General features: G+C 41.0%; 2 protein-coding genes across 4 annotated transcripts; both read right to left on the reverse strand.

Moving 5' to 3' along the window:
• Positions 1–1,020: 1,020 nt before the first annotated feature.
• Positions 1,021–10,922, reverse strand: lrif1 (ligand dependent nuclear receptor interacting factor 1). 3 transcript variants are annotated; one of them, XM_053625054.1, is made up of 5 exons: positions 10,682–10,922; positions 8,444–9,013; positions 4,132–5,653; positions 3,435–3,680; positions 1,021–2,939 (listed from the first exon to the last, which is right to left on the reverse strand). In XM_053625054.1, the coding sequence occupies exons 1-5, from the start codon at positions 10,687–10,689 to the stop codon at positions 1,977–1,979; spliced, it is 3,309 nt and encodes a 1,102-aa protein (XP_053481029.1). In that variant the 5' UTR covers positions 10,690–10,922; the 3' UTR covers positions 1,021–1,976. The 3 variants fall into 3 exon arrangements, with proteins under 3 accessions (XP_053481029.1, XP_053481031.1, XP_053481028.1); XM_053625056.1 differs by lacking the exon at positions 8,444–9,013 and having other exon boundaries at positions 10,682–10,915; XM_053625053.1 differs by lacking the exon at positions 10,682–10,922 and having other exon boundaries at positions 8,444–10,614.
• A 112-nt stretch (positions 10,923–11,034) lies between these two features.
• On the reverse strand, positions 11,035–14,766 carry apex2 (APEX nuclease (apurinic/apyrimidinic endonuclease) 2). The gene is made up of 6 exons (XM_053625057.1): positions 14,399–14,766; positions 14,179–14,262; positions 13,847–14,036; positions 12,761–12,904; positions 12,571–12,640; positions 11,035–12,370 (listed from the first exon to the last, which is right to left on the reverse strand). Exons 1-6 carry the CDS (start codon positions 14,511–14,513, stop codon positions 11,219–11,221), a joined length of 1,755 nt encoding a protein of 584 aa, XP_053481032.1. The 5' UTR covers positions 14,514–14,766; the 3' UTR covers positions 11,035–11,218.
• Positions 14,767–15,599: the final 833 nt, after the last annotated feature.

Consider the following 15,599-nt stretch of genomic DNA (forward strand, 5'->3'; position numbering starts at 1 on the left):
TCCTCTGTGCTGAAAATTAATATAGCGCCATCAATCATGCTAAAGCCAGAAAAAAACCTTCCAATTATAAAGAAACACACATTCTTGCCAAATCAGATTCAAGACTTCAAACATGCAGCTTGTCATGTTACTGATAAACTCCTAGTCCTCTGTCCCAAAAACTTTTCCATGGCAGAAGACATTTAAAAAAAAGAATAAAATAAAAAAAGCTTCACCACAGTATTACAAAGCACTGATACTGAAGACTCCTTCCAAAAATATTAAATCACTGTAATTACAGACAGCTTCACCATATCAACAATTATACATTTTTCTTTGTTAAATAGCAAAATATTTTTGTGTTATTAAGCTATGAATTAGCTATTAATATAGAAATGATGTATTAGAATGAATGCATTAATAAACATGTGGTTTGTCTTGCAGCTGGCATTATTGTGTGTTGTTATAGAAAATAATAGCAAGATTAAATAAAAGCTAGCTATCTGTAGCCAAGCTTACTGTTTTATATGAGCCATGTTTCAACATCCGAGTTATTCATTAGCATGAATTTTAAACCTGATATAATCGATCCGCTAATTAACAGGCTTTACGGAGTTGACATGAGTACATGAGAGCAGGACCAGGGTTGGAAACCTGTGACTTTAACCCATGTAGTGTTCACTAAAGATATATATATATATATATATATATATATATATATATATATATATATATATATATATATATATATATAAAAAATCTCCCACATGCTGGTGTTCACCCAGTCGTGATGTAAAACTTTAACTACGCACTTACTTGAAAACCTAAATGTTATTTACCTTGCTAAAAGGACATCCTGGCATCCTTTAATGGCCTACAACATGGCCATTTCTTCTTATCTGAATCAGCTGACTGTTCTATTCAGTTTTATATTATTCAAAATTTGCCTACTTTACTTTTTAACTTGGGAACTCCATGTAAGAACTAAGAAATATCCACTGACAAGAATATCTCAATTTCAGCATTAAAACCTCACACAGACATAGAAAACAGGAATTTTAATAAGACATTTTAAGAAAAGGATAACAAAGCTGTAGCACAATCCCAAAAGGTCCCCACCTCAGAACCTGCAAAACAAACTGAATGATGTTAATCCCTTACTACTCTGGATGAAGTTAATTTTGAAATGAGCTATGCTCCTATAAAGCAAAAATGATGATAGCAATACTTATTTCATGTTAAATGAAACGTACAGGGCGTCCCAAAAGTCTCCATACACAGGGGAAATTAACACTTTTTAGCCAAATGTAACTTTATTTACAAAACGTCCTCCATGTGATGTGCCATTACTTTGCACGCATGCGCACACACACACACAGTTGTCTCTCCCAAGGTTGGCTCCCAGTTTGGCGACAACATCGAGTGTGATGTGCTTGCCATGTTTCCTATTAAAGTCCAGCGCAACCTTGAGGCAGCTTCCTGATCAAATCAAGAGAATGATTTCAATATTTTTGTCAAAGGCATTCTTAAAGACTATCTGAAAAGAAAAGATATTTTGCTAAAAAGTCTAAAATTTCCCCTATGTATGGAGACGTCTGGGACACTCTGTAGAGACGATGTGTAGACAAGCCATCTGGAACGTGTATACCATATTAAGTATCTAAATGACAAAGTGGTACAGGTCTTCTGAAATGTTAAATAATTTAGAAATTCAAAATGAAGCCGCATTCGGCCACGTCCTAACCCGTCGCGTACTCTGTTGCATAATGAAACTCATGAACATGACACTTAAGTTTAGAAAACAGAGAGAATGGTAAATATATCAACATAGACATACTGTGTGTACATTCAAAGAAACACACCAATGCTGAAGTACATCACAAAAACGTAAGTATGCATATAACCAGATGCTGCCTTTCGCGGATCTACTCTACATATACTGGCAATTTCTCCATTGATATCTTGCTGCCAAAAGTAAATTCAGATTCATGCCGCTCTCACATGCTCTTCCTCAGCTTCTCGAGTGCAGCTTCCTTCTCCTGCAGAAGGTCTTTAAGGCGTTTGATTCTCTCCTGTCGTTTTATCTCCTCAGGGTCCAGCACTACAGAGGAGTACAGTTCGCTAGGTATTTTGTAGCTCGTATAATATAACTGGCGATCTGAGGATGAGCTCGTCTTCATCTCGTTTGGTTTGCTTGGCTTCGGAGCACCTGTTTCTAACTGGCTGCTTGTAGGTTTATCACGAGGCGTGTCTTGTGTGCATCTTGAACTGCTGCTGTATGTTCCTGTCATTGCTGGTGTAGCCTCAGGTTGGCTTGTCGAAAAGGTAGCAGTGAGCAAAGTACTTTTAACATCCGTACTAACACGTGATTGGCTGCCACGTGTCGTTTCATCTCCTGACTTTCCTGATGCACTGTTGCTGTTGGTTGAGTGTGAAACCGAATCTGCCAATCTGTCGACTGTAATCGCATCTCGGTTTGATTCAGGCGAAACACTTTTAGATGAAGTAATGCTTGAACAGGGAGTTGGCTTCTCTCCTGGTTTAGATGCTGAATTTCCAGCCACTCCTCCAACCTTAGTTCCACAAGGACATGCTGTGCACACTCTCCCACACCCCTTGCTTGAGCGAGGCGGAGTTTTCCGTAACCCTGAACAACAAGCTGGACTGTCACTTCGACACTTGGCAGTATGAGCTTGTACAGGCTCGAGCGAGGAGGACGAATAGAGGTGATTGGTGGTCGTGTCTGATACGTCACAAGCACCACTGGTGGATGGGGTTTCTTCCTCTGCACCTTGACAGGTCTGAACGACCTGTCTGTCTGTACTCTGCTCGGCTGACGCACTTTGAGTCTCATGGTCGCATTCTACTAAAGCGTTAGATGGAGGTGAAGAATGTTCGTCCGAGCTAGTTTTATCTCCATTTCTCTCCAAACGTTTTCTTTTGCCAGTTTTTTCAGGCACCTACAGACAGACAACACAACAAATGGCCAATACACAACACTGTTCATATTGCACTTACTTACATTACTCTGTGTGTGTATGGGTATATATCATGAAAAACAAATCATTATATCCTCTCTCAATTGTATGCAGCTTCGAATAAAAACATCTGCCAAATGAACAGCTGTCTGATGTGAACAGCAACCGAAGCTCTTGAGCTGTAGCTGCATGACTTTATGCATTGTGCTCCTGCCACATGACTGGTGGATTGTATAACTGTATGAATGAGGTGTACAGGTGTTCCTATTAAAGCGGCTGGTGAAGGCGTATTACAACACACACACACACGGTCCAAGCCAATCTGCAGCATTCTTCTGAGACATTACTGATATGGCAGCACTTTGGGGGGGAAAATGTACACAACAGGCATAAATCCCCTTCAAATATAACGAAACATTTTTATCGACTGTGAACTGCTTTATCTGATTAGGTCTTAAGTATAAGAATAAATCTCACCTGTGTCTGAATCAGCCGTTTGATTTTTGTCTCAATCTTTGAGTCGCGAATCAGTTTGCGGATGCCGTCTAGCGTGCGTTTGTTAATTAACCTTTTCTCGTTCTGCGGGTGACCTTCCTGTGCCTCATTAGGCACGTCTATCTTTTGTAAGGAAACGCTTAAATCGGAGGTAATCCCAAAAGTCCGTCTGAATTCAGAATCACTCTTAGGCTGGTCTTTTTGGTCTGGAACCATTTCCTCAAAAGACTGTTAAAAAGTAAAATAAAAAAACAAATGAAATAAACAAGTAAGGACCGCACAGCACGTACGCACACATTAGCTTTTACCTGGTGACATTAGCCTGCTTTTACATTACAAATATTGTAATATTATTATGCATTTAAGACTGCAGAATGAAGACAAAATACAAAACCATCTTTGTACTGGTCTCTACATGTATTAAACACAATCATGAACCATGAAAAACAACAACAACAACGATTTGCATGAGGACTATGTGAATGCTGCTACTGCAAGAACATTTAATAAATTAGATGAGATTGTACAACTTGGCATGTCCAATCACTGTAATCAAAGACATTCTAGAAATATTTTTCTTTTGGCTAGATAAGTACTTACTCATATAAAAGAAGACATTACAATAAGTAACTATTAAGATTAGTCCTTTTAGCTTATAAGGACATTGAAGTTGCTGTACCTTTTCAGTAACATCAGTTTGTTGATCACAAACTACTTCTAGTGTTTCTGACGATGCCCCGTTTCCTTCAAGAGCAGGTTCGTTCACATGCACAGCATCACATTTACTCGCATCCAATTCAGCGCTACAGGTACTGTTCAGCAACTCGCCGCCTGTCTCCATGCTTTCTGTTTCTAATTTCGTGTCGTCTGCATCGTTCACACAATTGGTCGGAGACGTCGTCTCTGTGACGTCCTTGCTGCTCTCGGTCTCTGATGACTTTGGTGGAATGTATGACACAAATATCACGTTAGAGTCTTCATCGTGCTCGCTTACTGTATCGCTTGGTATGATTATTCTCCCAGATGACGTGCCAGTTGAGCTCTCTTCATCATCATCACACAAGTCAATGATATCACTGGGCTTTTTATTGTCTCCCGGGCTTTTCGGGTCTTGCTTTTGACTCACGTTTGGAGTAACTGTACCTAATGCGGCAGTAGGGGACTGGGCAGGGTTTCTGGGGTGCAGCTTGCTTTCTGCATTAGTAATCATATCCTTGGTGACTTCAGAATTTCTTTTAGCCACAAAGTACACTTTACCGTTGCACATCACGAGGGCATTGTCATTCCCTGGAGTAACTGTTTCTTTGCTGGTGTCGGTAGACACAGGTTCTTTTGCGACTTGGTCTGGAAGCCTTGACGACTCCATATGCTTGACTGCTTTTAAGATGTCTGAGGACATGTTGGGTGAGGTCACAGGTATTAGGTATGGAGCACTGCTTCCTTCCCTCTCTTCAACCACCCACTTCATTGGAGTGGTGCTCCCTTGACTGTTCCTAGGAGATTCCTCCGGGCTTTTCACAACGCTCACAGTAGACGTGTGACTCAAAGTCTGGGGAAGCGCACTGGGTTTTTTGACACATGCTGTTTGTTGGTCTAATTTCAGAGAGCTGACTGGAGACACGTACAGAACCATTGGTAGTCCCTTCAGAGGGCTGGAGTCATTTGTGGAGTGACAGATTCTGTTTTGGATAGACGATGGGAGCGCGGAGGCAGGGAGGGTTCTAACTGTGGCGTTAGCTGGGATCTGAAGGTAATGTCCACTTGCCAGTGCAGGTGGTTTCACAGTGTTTGAGAGCTGTGTACTGTTGGTAACAATTACAGCCTTGTTACTGGGTTGAACAGGTGATTGTAAGGTGTTTTGTGCCATGTTTTGGGTGATTTGTGGGACATGCATTTGGTTGGCAGAGGACTGGAATAAAGCATTAGATCCTCTGTGCTGACTTTTCACCGAATTAAATACTGTATTCACTTCCAGAGGAGTTTTTAAGATGAAACGTCCATCTGCTGTTGGTTGAAGTGTTGGGATTCTGTTCTGGGGTGAAGGCACAGGAGACGTGTGAGCAGGTACACAGACGTTTCTCGAAGGAAGAACCTGCGTGTGAAAAAAGTGGCCGTTCACTTTCTTAACTGGAATCAACTTCATCACATTTTTCCCATCAGGTCCCACTGCAGGCATTGCCTGGTAGTAAACTCCTGTTCCACTGTGGAGAAAAAAAAATAAGGTTATTACCAAAAATGCAAATAGTGATTTTGAAACTACAATTATATTAAATGCACAACGTCAATAGTAGCATCTGTTAGCGTTACAGTAATGGAATTCCTCTCTGTAATGCATTGTGGTCGAACGGTGGCACCACCTGCCATTTTTAGTGGCATAATGACTAAAATTAATATTACAGTGCTGTGAATAAGTATTTGCCTCTATCATGATTTCTTCTGTTTTTGTGTATATCTCATACTAAATTGTTTCCGAAATTTAAAAAAAAAAATCGAAGATAACACAAAGGCAACCTGAGAAAACACACAATACGGTTTTTAAATGATAACATTATTTATTGACGTTATCCAATAGCAACTGGGCCTGTGTGAAAATGTATTTGACCCAGTAGTTACTAATTCAAATCTATGAAACTGCATTCATAATGGGGTTCAGCTGGACTAGAGGCAATCAGGCCTGATTACTACAAACCCTGTTCAATCAAATCAACACTTAAAGAGAACTTTTTCAGCAACATGAAGTAGGTTAAAAGGTCTTACCCAGTAACACACTATACCAAAATTGAAAGAAATTCCAGAAATTATGAGGAAGAAGGTGGTTGAAAAACATCAGTCTGGGAAGGGTTACAAAGCTATTTCAAAGGCTCTGGGACTCCAAAGAACCACAGTGAGAGCCATTATCTCCAAATGGGAAAACTCAGCACAGTAGTGAACCTTCCCAGAAATGGTCGACCTTCCAAAATTCCTCCAAGAACACAGCAACTACTCATCCAGGAAGTCACAAAAAAGCCAAGGACATCATCAAAGGACCTACAGGCCTCTCTTGCATCAGTAAAGGTCACTGTTCATGAATCCACTATCAGAAAGACACTGGGCAAAAATGGCATCCATGGAAGAGTGGTGAGGTGAAAACCACTGCAAACCCAGAAGAACATTAAGACTTGTCTGAATTTTGCCAAAACACACATTGATAATCTTCAAACCTTTTGGGAGAATGCTCTGTGGATAGATGAGTGGAAAGTGGAACTGTTTGGAAGACAGGGGTCCCGTTACATCTGGCGTAAACCAAACACAGAATTCCACAAAAAGAACATCATACCTACAGTCAAGCATGGTGGTGGAAGTGTGATGGTGTGGGGATGCTTTGCTGCTTCAGGGCCTGGGCAACTTGCAATAATTGAGAAAAACATGAATCCTGCTCTCTACCAGAAAATCCTAAAGGAGAATGTCCGGTCTTCAGTCTGTAAATTGAAACTCAAGCGCAAATGGATTATGCAGCAAGACAAAGATCCAAAGCATAGGAGTAAATCCATCCCTGAATGGCTAAAAAAAAAAGGAAAATTAAAGTTTTGGAGTGGCCTAGTCAAAATCCTGACTTGAACCAATTAGGAATGTCACGAGAACCGATACTTCGGTACCAAGTCGGTACCAACATTCTTAAAATGTGACGGTACTTGTTTTTCTGCATTTCCATTGGTATCGACTGTAACGAAAGTACAGAGGTTGCGATTCTTCCGGACGTGATGGCGGCAGCAAATATGCGCAAGTGTTTTAGTCAGTCCACAAGTGGTGAAGAAGGAGAATGCCTACAAGCACACGGGAAAAACTACAGAAGATTAGCTTAGCTTTAAGTTTAGCTCCGCCCGACTCGTTGAGAGGAAAAGAGAGGAAAGCTAGTATCGTTTCCGGTGTGCAACCGATGCTATCGTTCATTTCAAACAAATCAAGGAAACACCTGGAATTTGGCGAAGCACTTGAAAGACGGTCCCACATTATGTGTGTTTGAGGCAGCTGGCATTGTGGCCGTGAAACCAGCTAACGTTATGCTCCATGTAATGTCTGCAATAGCCAGTTATTTGTTAACAATGCTAATGCATTGCAGTGTTATAAACTACCTCCGAATGGGCCACCATGCATCGTCATTCAGCCCGTGTCCTGTCAGCTAAATGTAGCCTAATGTCACTAATAATTATTCAAACGTTCATGTTTTTAATAAATCTTTTTGGTCTGCCACCATATCAGTGAATTTAAACTAATGTTTGCATTCAGAGTATAAGGGGTGTGTGCATGCGCGTCTGTGTGCATACATGCGTGCATGTGTGTGTGTGTGTGCGTGCGTGCGTTTAGGAGTGCAAGTCCACTCATTATCAGACAGTGTTTGATAACTAAAATACCCCCCTCCCTCTTGCTCTCTTTGCCAGTATCAGCCAGAGGAGGATGTCCTCAGGAGAGTTTTTTTATTTTATTTTTTAAATTTTATACCACACCGTGGTATCGAATTTGGTATTAAGTATCGTGTACGTCTGGTGGTATAGGTACTGACTACTAGAATTTTGGTATCGTGACATCCCTAGAACCAATGCACGATTGCTTCCGCATTTTGTCTCAGCCAGCTCAGTTACATCCGGTGCCGCGCCGAAAGCTATTTTCGCTATGGGCGATAACTGTATGAAGACTGCACAGGAAAGTATGACATTTTACTCGCTGTTTACAAGAGCTTCCCCAGATTATCGTGAATGACGTTATATGTGAGGCAGTCAGCTGTTACACCCAACAGTAAGAAGGAGAAGGGCTTCAAATGATATATTTCGAGTTACATCAACAACTTTGAGGGCGAGTATTCTCATGCTATATACGACTAGCGAATCTAGCCAAGTCTCCATTTCTGACACTTCATACCCGTCTTTGCATTATTTGTATTTATTTATCTAATTAAAATGTTCAAAACACGTTTAATCAATAATACAGTAATTTGGAAGGGTTTTAAATCATACCTAGTGAGGGAGCTTATGTCATCGTCGGAAGCAGCAAATCGCCCCAAACAAAATCTTTGACTGACCGACACCTCCTCCTGTCTTCTCAGTCGCTCATTCTCTTCGTGGAGATCTTCATTCCGATCCGGTGCATTATCGACTGCCGTGGGTTCTAGAAATGAACAGTAATCATGTTCCAGATGCTGGGCATTCATTGGCACAGGATCGTCATCCACTCGAGTAGAAACCTCCCTCCTCTGCCATACCCCGGTGCGCCTGGGTTCTGCAACGGAGTAGCTGTTCCACTGGAATAAGGTGGGTACAGCCCCCTTCCTCAGCATGCGACGCCCTTTAGGAGTCGATGGCTCCATCAGATCATCACTAACGAAGTGACGACTGCAGACCCTTGTATGAGATGTGATGCTAAACGTGTCACGTCGAATGTTGCGTATCCACTTTCTGCGTGTTTCTTCATCCACGGGAAAAGTGTGGAAACTCAGTAAAGAGTTGAACTTTGAGGAGGTCTCGCATAACGGGACACAACAATGTTCGGCCGAACTGCTGTCTCCCCGCCGTTGATACTTGAACTTTCTGAAAGCCATTACTATATTATATACTAATAATAATACTATAATAGCTTAATCGTTGTAAAATGAATCGTACGAAAGAGTTTTGCTGCTGGTACATTTCACTATAGGAACGCGCTATACGCAAGTAAAGTCACTGGCTGAGATTCTACCGGAAATACGCAAGCAGCATTCGTGCACAGAGTCCACTGACATGCTGTGGGTAGCAGGACCTTAAATGGGCTTGAAAACCCTCCAATGTGGGTGAACTAAAGCAATCCTCCAAAAAAGAGTGGGCCAAAACACCACCGCAGCACTGTGAAAGACTGATCTCCAGTTAAGGGAAGCATTTGGTTGCAGTTATTGCTGCTAAAGGTGGCACAAGCAGATTTTAAGTTTGAGGGGGCAATTAGTTTTTCACATGGATGATAGGTGTTGGATAACCTTTTTTGCTTCAATAAATTAAATAAATAAATACTGTGTGTTTATTCAGGTTGCCTTTGTTTGATGTTGTATTTTGTTTGAAGATCTAAAACTGTTTAGTATGAGACACAAACAGAAGAAATCACAATGAAAGGCCAATAATTTTCACAGCATTGTATATTATTATTTAGCCATAGTTCTCATCAATTCAGATGCAACTTTATATATTACTTTAAATATCTGTGTTACAACACAAACTAACAATATTGGGGGCAAAAGTCATGAGTGGTTGCTAAAGTATTAATTAACCATAGTAATTTTATGATGTAACTTTTTGGTTAATCTGTGAACATCAAAAATGGTAAATAAAACTCTCTTAAAAACTACTTTTAATATTTAGATATAAAATATCTCCCATATGTCCAGAATATATTATTTCATGGCTCTTGGCACAACTAGACTTTAAAGTTTAAGGGGGCAATTAGTTTTTCACATGGATTATAACTGTTTGATAGCTTCTTTCTTTCTTTTTTTTTTTTGCTTCAATAAAAATAAACTTAAAAAACGGTAGTGTTTATTCAGGTTGCCTTTGTTTTATGTTGTATTTTGTTTGAAGATCTAAAACTATTTAGTACGAGCTGTACACAAAAACTGAAGAAATCAGAATGGGGGCAAATACTTTTTTACAGCACTGTATATTGAGATACTGAAAATTCGCAGTTTAATATAATCGGAGATATATATATAGAGAGAGAGAGATATATACTAAACGTTACTTTTCTACTCACACAAGTAATACACAGTGAAATCCGAGTCTGAAATAGCAAAACTAAAATTGTATAGTTAATGAGGTAAAACAGGACACAAACTTCATAAAGTACAGTCAGGAATATCTATATTAAAAGAATAAAAACTACATGTAGACATGTGGGAGGTAAATTAGCAGCACGAGAAGTTGAAGTTGGTGCTGGTTAGCAAGCGAACTGTGTCCTCAGCTAGCTCATTTCCAGTCAGTGAGAAAATAGATTGTCGTTATTTTTTCTTTTTCCTTTTGTTAACTAACGTCAGCTGGGTTATAACCGGCATCTTTTTAAAAAGTGGCTGTGACGTTTGGAAGGACGCGGAGTCGAATAAATCAGGCTAAACGGAGCTAGCGGTAGGACTTGCTACATCACCAGCTAGGTCTACCGAAACAAGCGCCATTTCGCCTTCACGATATTATAAAATACTCTTATTATAATTGCCTTACAGAGGTAGGAAATTGACTTACTTCTGCATTGCGAATATAATTAGGCATCCCACTTGGGAAACAATTAACAACAACAAAAAAAACAACTGAAGAACGACCTAAAATATGAACATGTATGGTTTTTCTTCTGACGTACGAAAGCGGATACGCTGAGGAACTTTCTGATAAAACGGGCGGAAGTGCGTGCTCCTCTCAAACCAATCCCCCTCCCTTTTTGATACTCGAAGCCAAACGTAAACACGAACGTAAAAAATTGAACACGAGGGGTGAAATTTGTTACTACATGAAGAACTGAATAAAATCTTCATCTCATATTATAGTATAGTCACTCTGTAATGTTTTGGTCATGATTCGAGAATGTAATTCGTTTTAAAACACGTCAATGTCCTACAACAGCTTAGCATGCAATTGTGCTAAATGTGTTTGGTCTTCAGACTAAAGAATGCACCATCAAAAAATATTTAAATCATTTATTTGTACAATAAAAACATTTTTTATAGAAAACATTCTTCAAGCACCATATATAAACAGACTTTTTACAGATACTTCAGTTGGCTTCTATTTGCGTTTGTCCACCCAGGCGAAGAAATTACACCTTGCCTGTGGGTTGGACGAGTGGCCCTGAGGACGAGCACATACAAAAAACTGACGGCCCAAATTTGGTCCAGGTTTCTTCACAGTCCGCAGCACGCACAGCTCGTCGTGCGCGTTACACCGTGGCGGCTGGGGTGGTCCATGCAAAACTGATTTCCAAAAGTCTGGACAGGATCCTTTCTTGGTCTCCTGGTTGAGCATGGTGTTGCTTTGGAGCTGATCCTGACAACGCTCTTCGTCTTCCTTAGTCTTTGAGATGCTTAAGTTATTTGTTTCACCCTTCACTTTCACCTCAGTGTGGTCCTCTGTAAGCATACTGTGGGTTGCTATGCAGCTGTTGACATAATTTTCTGTACCTTCGTGGATCTCAGGCATGACTCCCTCACTTTTGAAACATGTCTCTGTGTTCTCACCTGAGCTTAGGCTCTGGCTTGAAGATAATACAGGGGTCAATTTAGGTTTAAAGAAGGTCAGGAGATTGCCTTGAGGTTTAGTTGCCTTTTTAGCTTGTTTGCTTTTTTTCCCCTTGAATGTAGATGACTCTGGTAATCCATCTGAAGGTCTCTTGCTCCCAGAACTGACACCTACTGCTAGAGGACTGAGGTTCTCACGAATCTCCCCAACCTCTTGAGATCCAGGCAAAGGTTTTTCAATGTCTCTGCCATCTGTGTGTTGTCCAGAAACCTTAACAAGAAAGCGCAAGAGTTTCTGCTGCTTCCCCATGAACTCAGGCATATAACAGGTGCACAGAGCCGGGCATCTAGGACTGGGTACAAAAGTACAACTTAGTTTAGCCCATATGGGACAGTGATCAGAACCCTCCACTTCTGGCATGATATCTGCATTCAGTAAGTTTGTCTCAACTAGTAAACGATTGGCAAAAATATAGTCGATGCGGGTGCCGTAGTTGGTTTGCCTCGCACCCGTACGTGTAGACCAGCATGTGAAGGCATTGGTACGTGTAGGATGGAAATATCGGAAGGTGTCAATAAATTTACCACCAGACACACAATTCAGAGAGGGCTCAGAACCATCCTCCTCATCATTCCCGTTTTCTGCCAGCTCAAACAGGAAGCTGTCCAACCACTTTCTGCCTGGATTGTCCTCAAAGTTCTCCTGTGTGACATGGACATAAAAATGAGAAAAAGTTTGGAGATAGCATGAGTCACATAGTCCCAATAATTATTAAACAACAATGTTTTTAATGTTTTAATGTTCAGACAAACAACCAAGTAAGAGCTTATATTTATAAAATTTCAAAAGCCATGAATCACTGCATGCTCCCTATGTGTAGTGCAGTATTCCTGAACACATACCACATCATCTGGGTCACAGTGGTCTATTGGCTGGTGAGAGGTGTTTATATCACCCAATATGATCACATGACTAGACAGAACAATAGCAATTAAAATTTCAATTCAAGATATGCAGTGTGATGTTAATGGTGCAATTCTAGTAAAGCTTAATGTACAAAAATAATGTTGCTCCGGATCAATTCTTGCTTACCTTCGAGGTCCGACAATTGCCTCAGCTCTGCTTTGTAAGAGTTTGTAAAACTGCAGTTTAAAAAGCTTTCTCTCTGGCTTTTCTGGATCTGCACGTGGGCAATACACATTGATGACAGTCAGGGTCTCAGATCCTTCTGCTTCCCTGTGGAAAATAATTACCATGCAAACCATTTTCAAAGCTGTAACAGTCTTGTACATCAGTAAAATCAGAGGAATCATTCTACTTGATGTAGACCAAATTTTCCAATGCTAAAAAAATATAGAGGGATACTGAATAGGCTCAAAATTTATTAGCTGGTTACAAAAAGCTGGTTACGATTTCAGCATCCCCTCAACGGCTTCCCCTCTATGTCTTGGGATAGTATCTATATGATGCCTGCCAATGGTCCTATACAACACTATAGGGGATGTAGAGAAGATTTTAACAAACTAGGCATTGGCAGATTTACACTATATGGACAAAAGTACACTATATGATTGAAAGTATTTGACTACCTGTCCATCACACCCATATGTGTGCCTTCTCCCAAACTGTTGCCACAAAGTTGGAAGCACACAATTATCTAGAATGTCTGTGTGCTATAGCATTACATTTTCCATTCACTAGAACTAAGCGGCCCAAACCAGTTCCAGTACGACAATGGCCCTGTGCACAAAACAAGATCCATGAAGACATGGTTCGACAAGGTTGGTGTGGAAGAACTCGAGTGGTCTGCACAGAACCCTGACATCAACCCCACTGAACACCTTTGTGATGAACTGGAACACTGACAGCACACCAGGTCTTCTCACCAGACATCAGTCTAATCTCACTAATGCTCATGTGGCTGAATGGGCAAATCCCCACAGCCGCACTCCAAAATCTAATGGAAAACCATCCCAGACAAGTGGAGGGTATCATAATAACTAAATCTGTAATAGGATTTTCTATAAGCACATGTGGGTGTGTGTGATGGGTATGTTTGTCCATATAGTGTAGCTGAGGTATCTACTGAACTATACTTAAGATGGTGACAGGAATTCCTCCAAGGTCACTGGGCAATAGCAAGTCGACAAGGCCACGTTAAAAACAGTAGAGGTTTACAGCGAATGCTTGAACTTGTGTTGGGTGATTACGGCTCGTCCTTCATTATCAAGTGTCTGGAGCTCCTCTATGGAGAAGTCCCCCTGATCACCATAGCAACCGACAGCCTCTCCATGGTTGACAAGGCGACCTGTCAATCCTTCTTCTGCGGCGAATGGGGTGGCGGAGTCTTTACAAAACGTCGCGACCCCTGTTGAAACAAACAACAAAAAATAAACATCAATTTCCTGTGTACATGCAAATAATACAAAAATAAAAAAAAGTCAAAGAATAAAATTGAGTTATTACAATCAGGCCACTCCACACGAGCTCGTTAATTATGCTAAAGTTACCCGAGTAGCCAGTGCGTCCTCGGCTAAAGCTGAAGTAAGAGTTGTATCCATCCACAATTGCTGTCCTTTCGTCCAGCAGATCGCCTAACAACATGAGGGGAGAATTTCCTTTTAAACACCTGACAAAAGTGTGCACCTAGTCTATTATAATAGTCTACTGACGTACTAATATAGCTCCACACTGACATGTGTTCTTGCTATCGTTTCCGCTTTTACTTACGCGTCACTTTGGTTTCCTGAACGCATATTATATCAGCGTCGAACGAGTCAAGCGCAGACTTTATCCCGTTTTTAAAGGTTCTTATGCCATTTATGTTCCAAGTGACAATCTTCATGTTTTGGACTGCAGACAAACACCACTAACAGCGTGCAGCTGTGTGCCGGAAATGTACAGCTCACTTCTCGCGAGATCATAAAAGCGCGCGCTTGCTGTCATAGTCAGGAAAAGCTGTAAATACGAGCGAGTGATGTGCGGTTTAATTATTGTTTCTTCCCGTAGGTCCTGCTCCCTGAATTATAAACCAATCAAATAGTTGACGCTGTCAAACCAATAAAGTTTGCGCACCCATTACTTACATCAGACTAGTTTTGTCGTTACTCTCGAGAGCACTTGTTTGGCGTATGAGAAGCCAAACGACTCAAAAGCTGGTCCAAACTGAGCAGACCGGAAGAAGACCAGTTTGGACTTTCTAGCCACGAGACCTGCGCACAAATTCCTCTGAATTCTTCCCCAGAACTCTACTGTAAAATACTACTGCTATTCCTATAACAGATGGCAAACAGTCCTAAGAGAACATTTGAAACTGTTTTAAATAGTCCTAAAATGTTTAACGGAATTGATAATGCCCTTGAAAGAAACAATAAGAGACACACAGCAGAAAACTCTTCAGACTTTCCAGACTCTTCTCACTGAAGTGTATGGGAAGCCAAGCTACTCAGAAGAACCGCGCGGCACAGACCGAATACCTGCATGACCCACTGGGTAGCATGGCACGCTGCGGGTAGGTTTTAACTGCACTGCGTGGACCAGTTTGGTAATTGTAAGCCTATTTGTATGGCTGTACGTAATCAAATGATTATGTTTAGTCTCTCCCAGTTTACTTTGTGCTGGTCTTGTTGCTCGCATTGGGAGGTCAAAACTGGTCTGCACAGCACGTTTAAGACCCACCTGCACTGCGCTGTCCAGTTTGTTGTGCATATCAATTGGTCCAGGCTGCACTCTTCAATTCAATTCAATTCAATTTTATGTGTATAGCGCTTTTAACAATGGACATTGTCTCGAAGCAGCTTTACAGAAACATATAAACACAGGACTTTTCAGTGGTTCGTGCCACAGTACCCAGCGGGTTGCGCAGGTATGTGGTCCGTCCTGCGTGGTACTTCGGAGTAGCTCAGTTTGGACCACCTTTTGAGTGGTTTGG

This window comes from Ictalurus furcatus, chromosome 5, assembly GCF_023375685.1.
Source record: "Ictalurus furcatus strain D&B chromosome 5, Billie_1.0, whole genome shotgun sequence".
NCBI lineage: Eukaryota > Metazoa > Chordata > Actinopteri > Siluriformes > Ictaluridae > Ictalurus > Ictalurus furcatus.